This window comes from Oncorhynchus keta, chromosome 2 (genome assembly GCF_023373465.1).
Source record: "Oncorhynchus keta strain PuntledgeMale-10-30-2019 chromosome 2, Oket_V2, whole genome shotgun sequence".
NCBI classification, from domain to species: Eukaryota; Metazoa; Chordata; class Actinopteri; order Salmoniformes; family Salmonidae; genus Oncorhynchus; species Oncorhynchus keta.
In genome coordinates this window covers 24,893,163-24,908,895 of record NC_068422.1, presented here as the reverse complement: position 1 = coordinate 24,908,895, position 15,733 = coordinate 24,893,163, and the positions used below count along the sequence as shown (strand labels likewise).

The 15,733-nt window shown below is 41.2% G+C and overlaps 1 protein-coding gene across 21 annotated transcripts in view; it reads left to right on the top strand.

Annotated features, from left to right (window-relative positions):
• LOC118398431 (dystonin-like) overlaps positions 1–15,733 on the top strand; it is a 200,198-nt gene that overhangs the window by 57,500 nt on the left and 126,965 nt on the right. For all 21 annotated transcript variants that reach the window (XM_052474136.1, XM_052474042.1, XM_052474046.1 and 18 more), the window contains 3 exons: positions 1,666–1,755; positions 5,161–5,238; positions 6,643–6,735. In XM_052474136.1, coding sequence (XP_052330096.1) covers positions 1,666–1,755; positions 5,161–5,238; positions 6,643–6,735 — 261 coding nt within the window. The remainder of the gene's footprint in view (positions 1–1,665; positions 1,756–5,160; positions 5,239–6,642; positions 6,736–15,733) is intronic.

Sequence of the window (15,733 nt, the reverse complement as noted above, 5' to 3'; positions counted from 1 at the left end):
TGAGCAAGCATAAACTATATCGAGACAAGGTGTTTATTATGCAAATCCATGCCAGTTTATTGTGTAATGTGCTTAGGGAGCGAGTTATAATCCTGTTTTTGTCACCTATTCAAGTGATTTAGCCTGATTTATTTGGTCGAAGGCAAAAGTGTTGTAAACCCCCTAAGCTAACACATGGCACAGCTGTGTGATCCCGTTTGGAGTGACATTTTATGTTGCTGTGGCAGTGGAGCAGGATTATTGGAGTAATGTTGCAGTGATGGCACGAGTTACAAGGCTCAACTGTTTTTATACTACAGATGGAGGTTGAATATTTTGGCTATTTGAGCTCAATTATGTCATATTTCATTATTTTCCCCATCATCTTAGATGTTGTTGCCAGTACTACAAACTGTAATACAATATCTGAATTTGAAAGTGAACTGTACCCATGGAAAGAAAGGCATTTTAACTACTGTACTCTCTAGTGCCAGGGTCAACATGCCTTATCCCCTGTGACATTGTCCGGGGAGTTTAAAAGTGCTGAGTAAGAGCGGGAGGAAATATTTGGCTGACCAACTAGTAACAGGGGATCCAGGGAGCAGGTCTATTTTGGCCCCACAGCTGTGCCTGTTTGCTGGGGTTATATGGGAGAGAGGAGAGGGGCCTGCCACGTGGCCTGGGTAAAAGCAGGCCACCGGGCAACTGGGGGATTTCACAGGCCTGGTGGTATTCAGGACAGGAAGAAGGGGAGATGGGCCTACTGGGAGGAGAAATCCTGGGACTGGAGTTGTTAAGTGTGGGGTCAGGATGAGTTATTTGAGGGCCATGGATATGTGTCAAAGCCATGTGCTCCCTCTGTAATACAGAGGTAGGGCACTAGTAGGTAGGGAACCTGATGGGAATTATGCTAATAAGGCCTTTTCATTTGTATTTATTAAGGATCCCCATTAGCGGCTACTATTTCTGGGCTTCAGCAACATTAAGGCAGTCACACAAAATATTACCTGACATTACATTTCACAACACTTTTCACAGCACATTAAGTGTGTGCGCTCAGGCCACTACTCTACCACCACATATCTACAATACAAAATCCATGTGTACATGTGTGTAGAGTGCTTGTTTTAGCATGTGTATGTGAGTGTTTGTGCCATAACAGATCTCATCACTGGTACCTTACAGACACCAATTGAGTCTATGAAATGCAGGCTCAGTCAGACCGAAGACATCTCCCTCACATACACCACTAATCACAGAATGGAATGTGGCTGTTGGTTTCCATCACTTAATCAGTTGCCAGCCCAAGCTTTAGAGGCTCCTCTCAGTTCACACAGACACAGATGAGAGAGTTGTAAGAACTCTATTCTATTGCATAAAACAACCTTGCGATGCATAAACAGTATTAAACATAATCTTGTAATTTTTCTATCACAGATTGTAATCACACCTGGGTCAAATACATTGTGTCAAGTACTGGAGCTGCACTTGATTTAGTTTTCCCACTTCAATGCAATAGGCTCAAAAGTGCAAACTCCAAGCTAAATTGACGTACTATTTGACAGAAGACTGATTTCAATATTCCAATATATATGCACCCTCATCATGTTTAATACTGCCCTCCCCAGTGCCTTAATTATTTCAACAGGAAGAGATAGTGCCTTAATTCCTTTCCTCTGGCCTTAGGTACGGAAGCATGTAAATGACCTGTATGAAGACCTACGAGATGGACATAACCTGATCTCACTGCTGGAGGTCCTGTCTGGCCAGTCATTGGTGAGTAGTGTGTTGTCATGGTAATGTAGCTCTAGCCTGTTATCACCCCTCATGTATCTCTTATGAGTCAGAGGATATGTCTGAAATTGAACCTTATTCCAAAGGATACTTTTGACCAGAGCTCATATATTGTAGGGAATAGGGTGCCAATTTTCAAGACGTTTCCTTTTTGGAAATGTGCTTGTATACTTGAAAGGAAGGTTTGAACAGAGAGTGACATTATAAGTGATGATTTGCCTGGCTTCTAAACCCCTAGATAACACAATTAATTCCATTGTTTGATTCTGATTAAAGTAAAGGGAGTTTTCATATATGATTTCTGTTCCCTGGTGCAGTATCACGTTGCATGAGAATTCCAGGAATGTACGATTTTCTTCACACAAGAAATGTAAATAAGAGTTCAGGGTCCACTTTTTCAGACACATACACTCTTAGAAGAAAAGGGTTCCTGAAGAGGTTCTTTATCTGTCCCCATAGGAGAACCCTTTTTGGATCTAGTTTTGATTTACATTTGGTTGAGAGGTCAACTATCGTGAAATTAACCAAACATTTTAAGATGTCATTGGATTTAGGTTAAAAGTTGGGTTAAAAAAATACATAATTCCCTTACGTTGTTGACTTTTTGAAAATCCATTCAGTTTTAGTCATCAGATTACATTTTTGTTGTTGAAATTATGTAGAAATAACATTGATGCAACCAGTTTTTGCCCAGTGGGATGGAACCCAAAAGGGTTCTAACTGGAATCAAAACGTGTTCTTTAAAGGGTTCTCCTATGGGGACAGCCAAAAAAAACCTTATGTTCTAGATAGCACCTTTTTTTCTATGAATGAATTATATCACTTTGTTTATCAATCGGGTCCTAGATCCTGACGCAACCTCTTGAGCAAGAACCAGCATTTACTTTGTTTTTATATAGACTTAAAGCCCACATATGCAGTATATCCTACAGCTATAGTGTCGATCAGATGCATGAATCAGACAATCAGATATGTGAAAACGCCCCAAGACCATTTATGCTTCAAGGCCTGGGAGAAACTAACTGCATTACAATGCTTGTTTTCAATGTTTGTAATGTCATTGCACTCCACAAAAAACACGACTTGAAAGAAATTATGGCTGGATTGGAGACGTAGGAATTTTGATTAAGGCTGTTTGTTATCACTCAAATGTCATACTCAAATGTCATACTCAAATGTCATCACATTAGAGAATCTGAAAATGAATCATGATCATAGCTGTCTTTTGATGTCAGTTGTTTGGTGGGTTGCAGCAGCATGAGTTCTCTGTAACTCATGTGAGGAGAAATTAGGTTCCCTCTGAAATAGGTGTAGCTAATATTTCTCCTTGAAGTCGCCCACATGTTCTTTTGTTTACATCCTGTTTCCTCTCTACCCTCTTCCTCCTCCATTTCTTCTATTTTGGATTTGTTTTGTTAATTTTACATTCTCCTTTTCATTTGTCCAACTTGTGTCCTTGTCTATTTGTCTCCCCCTTGTGTTTCTTTCCTGCGCTCACATTTACTCGGCCTGGTAAGCCAAGGGAGCGTGATTTCCTCAAGACTTTGCGGTTGGTGAGTTCGGCAGAAGCATGTGCGGTTGAGCAGCATGGAGATGAGCAGGTTGATGATAAGAGGGTTGGTGTGGTTCGCCGTCCTCCCCCTTGTAACACAACCAATGCAGCAGCGTGTTCCGTGGACATTAACGAGAGTGGAACAACAATCCCACCACAGGCTTTTTACTTTAGTGGCCCGTAGTGAGCACTATAGCAATCTGTTTATATGGTTAGGTCAAGTTGCATTCTCTTTGATTTTATGATAGAAGTTTGTGTGCAACACTGTGTAGAATAGGGAGTGGCCCACTATATTGCTTTAGAATTGCTAGCTGAGAAACTGAGATGGATTACATGATGGAAATGTGCTTGGCTTATGAACGACAGGCCCAAGATCATGTTCAATTCATAGTTTTTTCTCAACAGCAAAAAAACATACACTACCCTTTTGAACGGTAGTGTATATTGTGCATGCCATAGTAAAGTAAAAGAACAACACCATGCACTTCCATCTTGGATTGCAAGCGCATGTACAAATCAATCACATTACTGTGTGATTCACAAGATCTCCACCTGGGCCTTTAAATCCATCCTCAGTAGCTTTGTGCATCATTGAGCCATACAATCAAACTGAACATCAACATTTATGAACCTATGAATATTTTTCATCAGATAGTGGCTTTCTATTGTATTCAATGTATACCAACAGCAGGCCACTTGACTGATTGTACCAAGTTAATGAGGTGAGCCATTGAGGAAAAGGCTTTTGTGAATGTTGTCACTCTGCTATTGAAGTGAGAGTAATTACTGAATCAAGAGCGCTGTACTGCAGCTCATCCCTGGGTCGTATTCTGCCGCTGTGGATCGACAGGGGACTGGCTGGCTTGTGACGCAGTTTCCATCTCATTATCTCACGCTGTGTCCTTCCATTGTGCTCCTGTGTCCATCACAGGAGTTTGTCTCTCTGCTCACATCATGACACTTAGTCCTCACAGCTATATGAATCCTAGATGCTTTTTAGAACTGGGAAAGGTCTTTATTGTTTGTGTTATTAGTCCTCATTGGAATTAGTTTATCACTCATTTCCGGTAAACTCCTGCCCAATTCAGCACTAATTCTATCAGATTATGTGTTCTGTCAGTTCACAGTTTGAGAGTACCAAGATACATGTATTTTCTATTGCGTAAATGCAGTGTACCAGTTGCGTAATTTCAGATAAACCTAGGGTATGGTAAAGGAATACAAATGCTAAAGCATTTGATGAAAATTCCTCTCAAATGAATTTTTATCAAATTGAAGCTAATTTACTGCATTTCTACATTCTAGTTTATTTTAATATCAAGTCAAGCAGCAGTAACCTAGCCAAAGCCATCTACTACAGCCATCTTTACCTCTGCACAGTTTTGAGAAAAAATTGCGCTGTTCCCTACAGCTACATAGATGCACTCTCCATAAAGCTAGCTAGCCATACAAACACCCTTTCTTCCCGCTCCCAGGCATCCACATGGTCCTAAAGTCTGCCCACTGATACCACTAAACTGCATTTGCCTTTTAATCAGGGTTGGAATTATTTCCGTAACCTATTTTAAATGGTTTGTATAGAGCTAGGGTATGGCGACTGGTGTGTAGTAATAGCAGCGTTTTGTAGACCACCCTGGCTCCGGATTTGTTTGTTCCCTCCCTTTTGGTTTTTCTCTCTTTCCCTCAGCAGATGAGTGGGTAAGACCCTGGCAGGGGCATGTCCGGTGTCCTCATACTACTAATGTTGTGGTGAGTCCCTGGTCCTTGGAAAGGGAGAGACCACATGGCAGTCAGTAACTTGTCCCCCTCTTCCTGTTCCTCCTCTATGCCTACAGCCTCGGGAGAAAGGGAGGATGCGGTTCCACAGACTCCAGAATGTACAGATAGCACTGGACTACTTAAAGAGGCGGCAGGTAAGGACCAATCACATTTGCCGAAATGCTAGAACATATGTGTAGAGGAATTTCTGATAACCATTTCACCATGTGGATATTGAAAAGCACACTGAATGCCCACATCAAAACAGAAACCCTGCTCATACCATGACAGGGATAACCAATATCATTACCTCATAAAGGGTTCAATACCTCCCTCATCATGACTCACAATAGAGGACATGCTGAATCCATCTCCCAAGGGTGGTTACATCTCTGATTGCCCCTCCCCCACATCCACCACAGTCAGGAAGTGATAGAGATGGAGAACAGTGCTCACTGCCCAGCTGCAGCCTGCCAGACATGACGTCAGTGAAAGCAACCCAAGGCCTGAGACAAAGGATTCATAGATCATTAAATTATGCCATTGTTTTAATGACATACCAGGCCCATTCACACCTCATTCATATTCATAAACAGACACATTAAAGATTCACATGCTTTTTACTCTATCCTACTGTTGATTTAAGGCTGTACTGTATCATAAAAAGGGTAGCGGTAGCATCAATGTTGCAATGAACTGTGGGAAGGATAGATAAGATATTGTATTATTACAAATAGCTATGCCCAGACTTGAAAAAGCACAATTTAGAGGGTGAAAGAAAATTGCCGCTGCTTTCGGTTTCACTGCTTGCTCTCTCATAATGAAATAAAATGGCATTTATTTGCACATGACAGGGATTGTCATGCATATCAATGGAAGGCCATGATATAAACATCATAGCAAATTATTTTCAATCAAATTAGGTAGAGTACCAAGCATGACAATTTTAGCCATTGGACCACAATAAAGTATTTGCATTTGAAATGATGGATATTTGTTTGGAACAATATCAAACTGCATTAGTTTATTAGAATGAGGACATGATATTTCAGCACATGACATTTCAACACATTACTATAAGCTACACTATAGTGCCGCCTTGTGGTATAGAGGTGTGGACTCAAGGCCACATAATAATAGTACATTGATTTACTAGCACAACTTCGTTACCAGCATCTGTTTTGGGGATTTCCACTTGTTCTAAAAAGAGGATATACATTACTCTCAGAATATGTATGCATTTTTATGCATTATTTTAAAGGGGCTTTATAAATGATCTGTTACGGTGAGTGTGACACTAATACCGATGAACAAATTAAAATTCTCACTAATGTGTATGTACCCTGTTTATTACAAGTTTGAAGACATATTAATAGGTTTTGTATATAGAGACATCTACAGATGTCCTTCAGGGATGTTAACCTACACTACTAAGAATAAAGGTGCTTTGTGGATCAATAGAAAATATTTCTTAAGCTGTTTAAGTTGATGTAGATTTGGAATGCATCACTTCTGTGTATCATGCTTATTAGCCAACTGTTTACAACTCCTTTCTTCAGGTCAAGCTAGTCAACATCAGAAATGATGACATCACAGACGGGAATCCCAAATTGACGCTGGGATTGATTTGGACCATAATTCTGCACTTTCAGGTAAGAGTTCATCTCAAATCACACATTTTGTTCATACTGTGTTTGTCATTTTCCGTCTGTGTGAATCAGTGTGCTTTCTCCATTGCTGTATTTTTTTCTTAGCAAAGGATAATCAGTGTGCATATGCTAGTGTTATTCATGTTAATTTGGTTGAGGATTAGGATGATCATATCCAGCTACATTATGTCACGCATGGAGCTGGGAGATGTCTCTTGTTTTGACCAAATTAAGATATCTGTATTTAAAAGGTTCTGGATTGAGGTATTATGTTTCTCTTCCATTTGACAGAAAATGCTAGTATATTGAAGCCAGTGTGATTGAAAAGCTAATGTGTTGCTTAAACTCGCTACAGTTCTGTATGTTTTAGGATTTGCTTGTATAAGACTGACATTTGGTTCTGTTTGCACCATCTAAACCAGTAGTCACCAACCGGTATCGTGATCTTCGAGGCATTCCTAGTCGATCCCCAAACATTTCTGTTGAAAAACCAACGATAAAGGCTTGTGCTGCTTTTTGTATTGTCTTTGTGTTGCTCTGTTGGCTGTAGGTGCACTTGATTCAGAAGCCCTGCTCACCGGAAAGTCTGTTCCAGTTTTGAACCATTTTGTTTGTCTGAAAAGACAAACCCCGCCTACCCGGCAGACTGGGAGATCTGTGGCTAAATCGAGTTTGCCTAGCCAATCGCATTGCTCAAATCACTGTGCCTACAGCTTCCACAAACCCGACCACAGCAAAGTTTGATACTAGCCTGCGTGAGGTTTCAGGACTTTTAAAACTATGACCAGAGAGAGACTGTCAAAGAATACAGCAAAGAGCTGATGTTTTTATGAGTGAGTTCATGTTAAACATTTTATTCAGCACTGTCAACACTGTTTTTATTCAACACAAAACACACTTTTCCATACTTTCACTCACACAGCTGTTTATTTTAATATTGAGGAACATTTCACTTTCTGTGCTCATAGGAACAACATGAATTTGTGCATGAGGCAGATGCAGTGTGACTCGAGTTTCGCCATCAGGTGGAAGACAGTGTCCCCGCTCTGGTAGGGCTGTTGCGGTGACCATATTACTGTCACACTTAATGAGAGCTCATGAGCATAAGGAACAATGCCTTTTTCCCCCAACTTTGTTGCATCATAGTCGCACACCTCATGTAGCCTAGCCCATAGGCCTATATGTTTTGATAAGGTTTGTATCATACCTCATGTAGCCTAGCCCATAGGCCTATATGTTTTGATAAGGTTAGTATCACACCTCATGTAGCCTAGCCCATAGGCCTATATGTTTTGATAAGGTTAGTATCACACCTCATGTAGCCTAGCCCATAGGCCAATATGTTTTGATAAGGTTTGTATCACACCTCATGTAGCCTAGCCCATAGGCCTATATGTTTTGATAAGGTTTGTATCACACCTCATGTAGCCTAGCCCATAGGCCTATATGTTTTGATAAGGTTAGTATCACACCTCATGTAGCCTAGCCCATAGGCCTATATGTTTTGATAAGGTTTGTATCACACCTCATGTAGCCTAGCCCATAGGCCTATATGTTTTGATAAGGTTTGTATCACACCTCATGTAGCCTAGCCCATAGGCCTATATGTTTTGATAAGGTTAGTATCACACCTCATGTAGCCTAGCCCATAGGCCTATATGTTTTGATAAGGTTTGTATCACACCTCATGTAGCCTAGCCCATAGGCCTATATGTTTTGATAAGGTTTGTATCACACCTCATGTTTAGGCCTATATGTTTTGATAAGGTTTGTATCACACCTCATGTAGCCTAGCTCATAGGCCAATATGTTTTGATAAGGTTTGTATCACACCTCATGTAGCCTAGCCCATAGGCCTATATGTTTTGATAAGGTTTGTATCACACCTCATGTAGTCTAGCCCATAGGCCTATATGTTTTGATAAGGTTAGTATCACACCTCATGTAGCCTAGCCCATAGGCCTATATGTTTTGATAAGGTTTAAGGTAAGCACATTAATCTGCTTTACAAGGGGTGTAGAGCCTAACTGGCAGACATTAACAGCGTGTGAGTTTCAAGTTTGGGGAAGATCATTTTCACCATAAAATGCACCTTTTTATAATAAAAGCATTACATGCATAATTGCATTTGCGGTCACTTTTGATAATGGTGATTTCCGCTAATGGAACATTCGTGCTTATAGCCTACTACCATGTGCGCATCGCTGCGCTTATAATGTGAGGAAATAGCCTAATAGTTTATCAGCATTCTAAGCTACATGTTCTGATCTGTTGCATCAGCCACATTGCGTAAAAAGCATTTTTTTATTTATATATGGGATCTATCGCATTACACAACTGTCCCAGACTATGTTTGGAATATTTATTTCTCTCACAAAATAGAATAGGTCAACGTTTGTACTATGGGTGAAAGTAAATTGACATAGGCTAGTGCTTTTTCTGTTTGTTAGGACATCTTGTTCCTAAGTGGCGAGTGGCACAGCGGTCTAAGGCATTGCATCTCAATGCTAGAGGCATCACTACAGACACCCTGGTTCGAATCCCGGGCTGTATCACAACCGGCTGTGATTGGGAGTCCCGTAGGTCGGCGCACAATTGGGCCAACGTCATCTGGGTTTGGCCAGTGTATGACGTCATTGCAAATAAGAATTTGTTCTTAACTAACTATTTAGTTAAATTAAATAAATCAATAATCTTCAGTATGCGCCTAGGAATTGGATAAGGACACGCGCAGTTGCGTCTCCGATGTGTCTGTCTTCACTTGTAACCTGTGAGAAAGACCCGATCACGTGATGGAGAGCCATGTGAGTAAGATGTGATGCTCAGAACTCAGGGAGAAGGGCACAACGGTCACTGGCCTCAAATTACATGGATTTGTTTAGGGTGCATTACGGCCACACAAAGGAGATGCCGCCGTGAAATTCTAGGCTTGTCAAATTGTGAATGAGTGGCTGATGTAGTGTGTACAGCCTGCGCAAAAAACTAAGCAGAGCTCATCCCTTTCAAGCGACTTTTTTCAAATCGTCATTAGTCGCATCATGCAGCCTTACAATGTATTAAAAATCTAAACATATAGCCCAATGTTTGTAGAACAACTAAACTTACATTAACTCTAAATTAAGCATATACTGTAGGAATACCTATTTTTTTGTTAGCCGCTCAACACAGAATAGCCGTATGTGCGCACTCCCTCAAATCGTTTGGAGAAAATATCCTTTCTATTTTGATCAGCTTCTTTCAATTGTATTCTTCACACCATAAAATAATGCCACAGAATTCTAAGCAAATCTTGTCTGCTAAATGAACTAGTGTAGCCCACAGCCATTTGGCATAGCCAGATCAGGACCTAACATAAGGACAACTCATGGTAGGCTATTCTGTTCTTCTGAAATAGACTACATTTTCTTTATATCATGCTTCTTTAGACCTGTCAAAAAAAGAAAATGGATTTATTGTGAAGGTGTAGGCTATATTACATGGATTTATTGTGAAGGTGTAGGCTATATTACATGGATTTATTGTGAAGGTGTAGGCTATATTACATGGATTTATTGTGAAGGTGTAGGCTATATTACATGGATTTATTGTGAAGGTGTAGGCTATATTACATGGATTTATTGTGATGGTGTAGGCTATATTACATGGATTTATTGTGAAGGTGTAGGCTATATTACATGGATTTATTGTGAAGGTTTAGGCTATATTACATGGATTTATTGTGAAGGTGTAGGCTATATTACATGGATTTATTGTGAAGGTGTAGGCTATATTACATGGATTTATTGTGAAGGTGTAGGCTATATTACATGGATTTATTGTGAAGGTGTAGGCTATATTACATGGATTTATTGTGAAGGTGTAGGCTATATTACATGGATTTATTGTGAAGGTGTAGGCTATATTACATGGATTTATTGTGAAGGTGTAGGCTATATTACATGGATTTATTGTGAAGGTGTAGGCTATATTACATGGATTTATTGTGAAGGTGTAGGCTATATTACATGGATTTATTGTGAAGGTGTAGGCTATATTACATGGATTTATTGTGAAGGTGTAGGCTATATTACATGGATTTATTGTGAAGGTGTAGGCTATATTACATGGATTTATTGTGAAGGTGTAGGCTATATTACATGGATTTATTGTGAAGGTGTAGGCTATATTACATGGATTTATTGTGAAGGTGTAGGCTATATTACATGGATTTATTGTGAAGGTGTAGGCTATATTACATGGATTTATTGTGAAGGTGTAGGCTATATTACATGGGTTTATTGTGAAGGTGTAGGCTATATTACATGGATTTATTGTGAAGGTGTAGGCTATATTACATGGATTTATTATACGTTTTAAAATGTAGATGTTCCAAAGGTCTGCATCAGTGGCTTGTGTGGAAGCCAGGAGATACTAAATGTATTTATGTTAATTAACAGTTCATTTCCGTGAGACCGACAGTTATTTGCTTGACAATTACTGCCACAGCCCTACTCTCTCGTCAGTCACACTAGAGGAAAGGAAGGAGAGAGCAGTAACCCCGAGAGGTGGACCCTCGGCTGCTCTCACCCTCCCTCTGTTGAGACTAATGCTGTTAATAAAAACTGGGAACTCGGAAGTCTCAGACTTCCAACTTCAGTGCGTTCAAGCCAACGGGAAATTCTGAAAAAAAAACAAGATCCGACTGGGAAAAATAGTTTTGAACGTAATCCTACTCAGAATTCCAAGTTGGAAATTTGGGCATCTTTCCAGAAGTCCGACTTTCTGACCTGAAGATCACTGATGTCATAATTTGACCTTGTTTTTCCCCCCTGTTGTCTTGAAAACACCATGACAGATTAGTCCAGTAATATAAAAAAGCTAATTATTTGCAAATTATTTCAATTTATACCCAGCTATGCCTTGCAAGTGCAACACACGAACTGATTTATTTTGTTGTCAAAGCTCGAGTTTTGAAATATATTTTGGTCTGAGAAGAACAGTATTGGAAGGCCAGGTATATAGCCAGTATGCTGTGTATTAGGCCTTGTCACGTTTGTTGTATGAAGGAGACCAAGGCGCAGGGTGGTATGCGTACAGTCTCTTTATTAAAAGGATGAACACCGAACAAACTAACAAAATAACAAATGAAATGCTATACAATAGAGTGCTGACAGGCAACTACACACAGTCAAGATCCCACACCAGAAAGTGGGAAAAAGGCCTGCCTAAATATGATCCCCAATCAGAGACAACGATAAACAGCTGTCTGTTTGGGAACCATATCAGGCCAACATAGACATACAAAACCCCTAGACATACAAAAACTCTAGACATTCCAGAAACCTTAGACATACAAACCTAGAGTACCCACCCTAGTCACACCCTGACCTAACCAAAATATATAGAAAACAGAGATATCTAAGGTCAGGGCATGACAGGCCTACTGCACAAACCACATTCTTACAGAGCTGCTTTTATTAGGTTAATGTTAACATTTTTAACTTATGTTTAAAAAATCTGAGCAGGCTTTTTGACAGCAAGTGATCTTGACTCAGAAAAGGTTGGTGACCACTCTTCTAAACTATCCATTTATCTTTTGATAGCTGTTGTTCCCTCGTTGGCCACAAGATGTCAAACCAGTCTAACAAAGTGTCATGCATATGGTTATTTTAACATAGGCCTACGTCTGTGGCAGTTTGCCTGCTGGCATGTACAGGTAACTGCCAAAATAATGGAAACACTGACATAAAGGGTCTTAATTGGGTATTGGGCGACCAGGAGCGTCCAGAAACGCTTCAGTGCGCCTTGGCATAGATTCTAACAGTGTCTGGAACCCTATTGGAGGGATGCGAAACCTTTCTCCCATGAGAAATTCCATCATTTGGTGTTTTGTTGATGGTTGTGGAAAGAAAGCCACCGCTCCTGAATCTCCCATAAGGGTTCAAATGGTTTGAGATCAGGTGACTGACACACACACACACACACACACACACACACACACACACACACACACACACACACACACACACACACACACACACACACACACAAGTGTGTCCGCAAGTGTGTGTGTGTGTGTCTCAGAGCTAATAGCTATCTGAATTGAAATGGTGAAATGGTCATTACGCGTTTGTACTGTTTGTGCTTCAGTGTTGAATTAGAAGGAGGGAAGAGGTTGGACACGTCCCTCCCCCCAGTGTTATGTGTTGTGTGATGATGAGTGCAGGAAATAGTTTGTTTGTATAGAGTAAGTGTCCCTTCCTTCGTCTCGACTGCGGTACTAATGTTCATCTGTTTTCGGTGTCCCTCCTTCCATTGTTTTCACAGGCTACAGTCAACAGCAGGCCCCACACCCTGAGAACATTTGTGCCCATGTCTGTGTAGTACCACACACAGTCTTTACTGTGTTGCTGCAGCTGTACATTCACCGACATGCATATGGAAGCTATAGGCTTGTATTAGGGGTAAACCCCCCCACACACACAGCTGCACACTGGGGGGTGTATGGCACATCAGTAGCAGCACTAGGATGATCTAGTGTTGCATTTCTGAGGCCTAGTGAAGCACAACCCGCTAGTGCCCCGTCTCTCTCTCTCTCCCCCTCTCTCATCTCTCTCTCCTTCTCTCCCTCTCCCTCTCTCTCTCCCCCTCTCTCCCTTGTCCCCTCTCTCTCTCTCTCTCTCTCTCTCCCTCCCTCTCTCATCTCTCCCTCCCCTCTCTCTCATCTCTCTCCCTTCCCTTTCTCTATCTCTCTCTCTCCTCTCTCTTTCTTTCTTTTGCTCTCTCTCTCACTTTCTCTCTCTTCCTCTCTCTTTCTCTCTCTCTCTCTCTCTCTCCCCCTCTCTCTCTCTCTCTCTCTCTCTCTCTCTCTCTCTCTCTCTCTCTCTCTCTCCCTCTCCCCCCCTCTCTCTCCCTCTCCCCTCCTCTCTCTCCCTCTCTCCCTTCTCTTTCTCTCTCTCCTCTCTCTTTCTTTCCTTTGCTCCCTTTCTCCCCCCTCTCTCTTTCTCTCTCATTCTCTCTCACTTTCTCTCTCATTCTCTCTCTCTCTCTCTCTCTCTCTCTCTCTCTCTCTCTCTCTCTCTCTCTCTCTCTCTCTCTCTCGTTCTCTCTCTCTCTCTCGTTCTCTCTCGTACTCTCTCCCCCCCCCCCCCCTCTCTCCCCCCTCCTTCTCTCTTTCTCAGGCCCCTGCTATAGATTATTAATATATCTGGCACAGTCAGGCTGCAGGCTTGACTCTACTGGGTTACATTATGGGAGAGGAATGTTAGCAGTAGTTAGCGTTATGACACCCTGACCTAGAACCAGGAACCAGACCATGGTAGAAGGACATGGACAAATAAGCACTGATAGTTAGCGTTATGACACCCTGACCTAGAACCAGACCATGGTAGAAGGACATGGACAAATAAGCACTGGTAGTTAGCGTTATGACGCCCTGTCCTAGAACCAGGAACCAGACCATGGTAGAAGGAAATGGACAAATAAGCACTGATAGTTAGCGTTATGACACCCTGACCTAGAACCAGACCATGGTAGAAGGACATGGACAAATAAGCACTGGTAGTTCGCCACAGTTCAACAGTAAACTCCTTGACAATCCAACAGAGAGAGAGCAGTGATGTCTAGTTGCATGCTTCAACATCTACCCTCTCTCCTCTGTTGCCTGCACATCCCAGACTCATCGAGGTCTGGTAAAAACACAAAAAAAGACTGAATATTTTGAAAGTGAATCATTTGAAGTGCTTGTTGAAGAATAATTAAAGTTTTTTCTTATGGCTTGGAATCATAAAACATCCTGACAGGTAGCTTGGGTGATGTGTGCCTACACCTGCCCCTGTCACTCATGCGAGCCGTTGGGCATTTGTACTAGCTTGTAGCTATGGACCTGTAGATTCTTGATTTTTCAGGGTTGCAGGGCACAGAGGGAGAAAATGTTGATCAGTTATGTGTGGGGTTTAAGCCCAGCTGGCAGAAACACAATGTGACATAGCGATGAACCCAACCCTGTTTGGATGCGACGTGACTCTATCTAAAAGGTTTTGGAAGGACTAAGTTGACATTACCTTTAGTATGATGATCCAGCCATTCGGTCATGCTCATCAAATGACATTGTGTTACTTCTCTGATATTTTTTGTCTGAGAATGTGTCATTCATCCGTCACTTGCTATGGTTTGATAGGAACTGAAGCAATAAACCGTAGCGATTGAAGTTATACAGAAGTGTTTCAGACTATTGACAATTGGTTTACAAAGTCGTCTCCCAGGTGCGTTTACATACTGAATACATTGAAGTCCCTGTGGTATTCCCTACAATGGGACGCATATTGCATATACCCCTCGGGACAAGGCATTGAGAAGACTGGTGCATTGTCTTCCTTTCATGTGAATAACTGCAGTGAAACCTGAATACATGACGATGCTCCATACTGTAGCTCTTTGGTCTCTGTAGTGTCGTCTGACTGACAGTCAAGGTCTCCAAGGGTTACGGTCAAGGTCCTGTTAGATGTCTCAATAAACTGAGGTCCGGAGAGGCACACGAAAACAAATGTGGAGGCTTTGACTTGATTCACCAGGTAGATAATACAGGTGAATGTGACAGGATGAAGTCTTCCATCTCAATATAATGTACACGTCTCTCTCTCTTCCATCCTTCCACCCCTCTCTAGCCTTTGTCATTGGCAGATCAAACAAGATATTAAAGACAGAGCTATTTGCAGGGAGCAGTAACATCCTGTTAGACAGGTGGATAAAAAGGATGACAGGATAAAGTATGATGACTTTGCAAAAAAAAGGCTAAGATGAGTCAGCAAAATATATGCCTCTACTTTTAAGACTTTATTCGATGCTTAAAGACTGTAATTACATTTTCCACATTGGGATGCAATGAATGACAAATGACAGTTTTTCAAAACTCTGATATTATTGAAACACCACATGAATGAATATGAACATTTACATAGTAAGTCGATTTCTATGAAAGTAAAAATAGGCTGCTCATGTGTTGTGGTTGATCAAGTAGTTT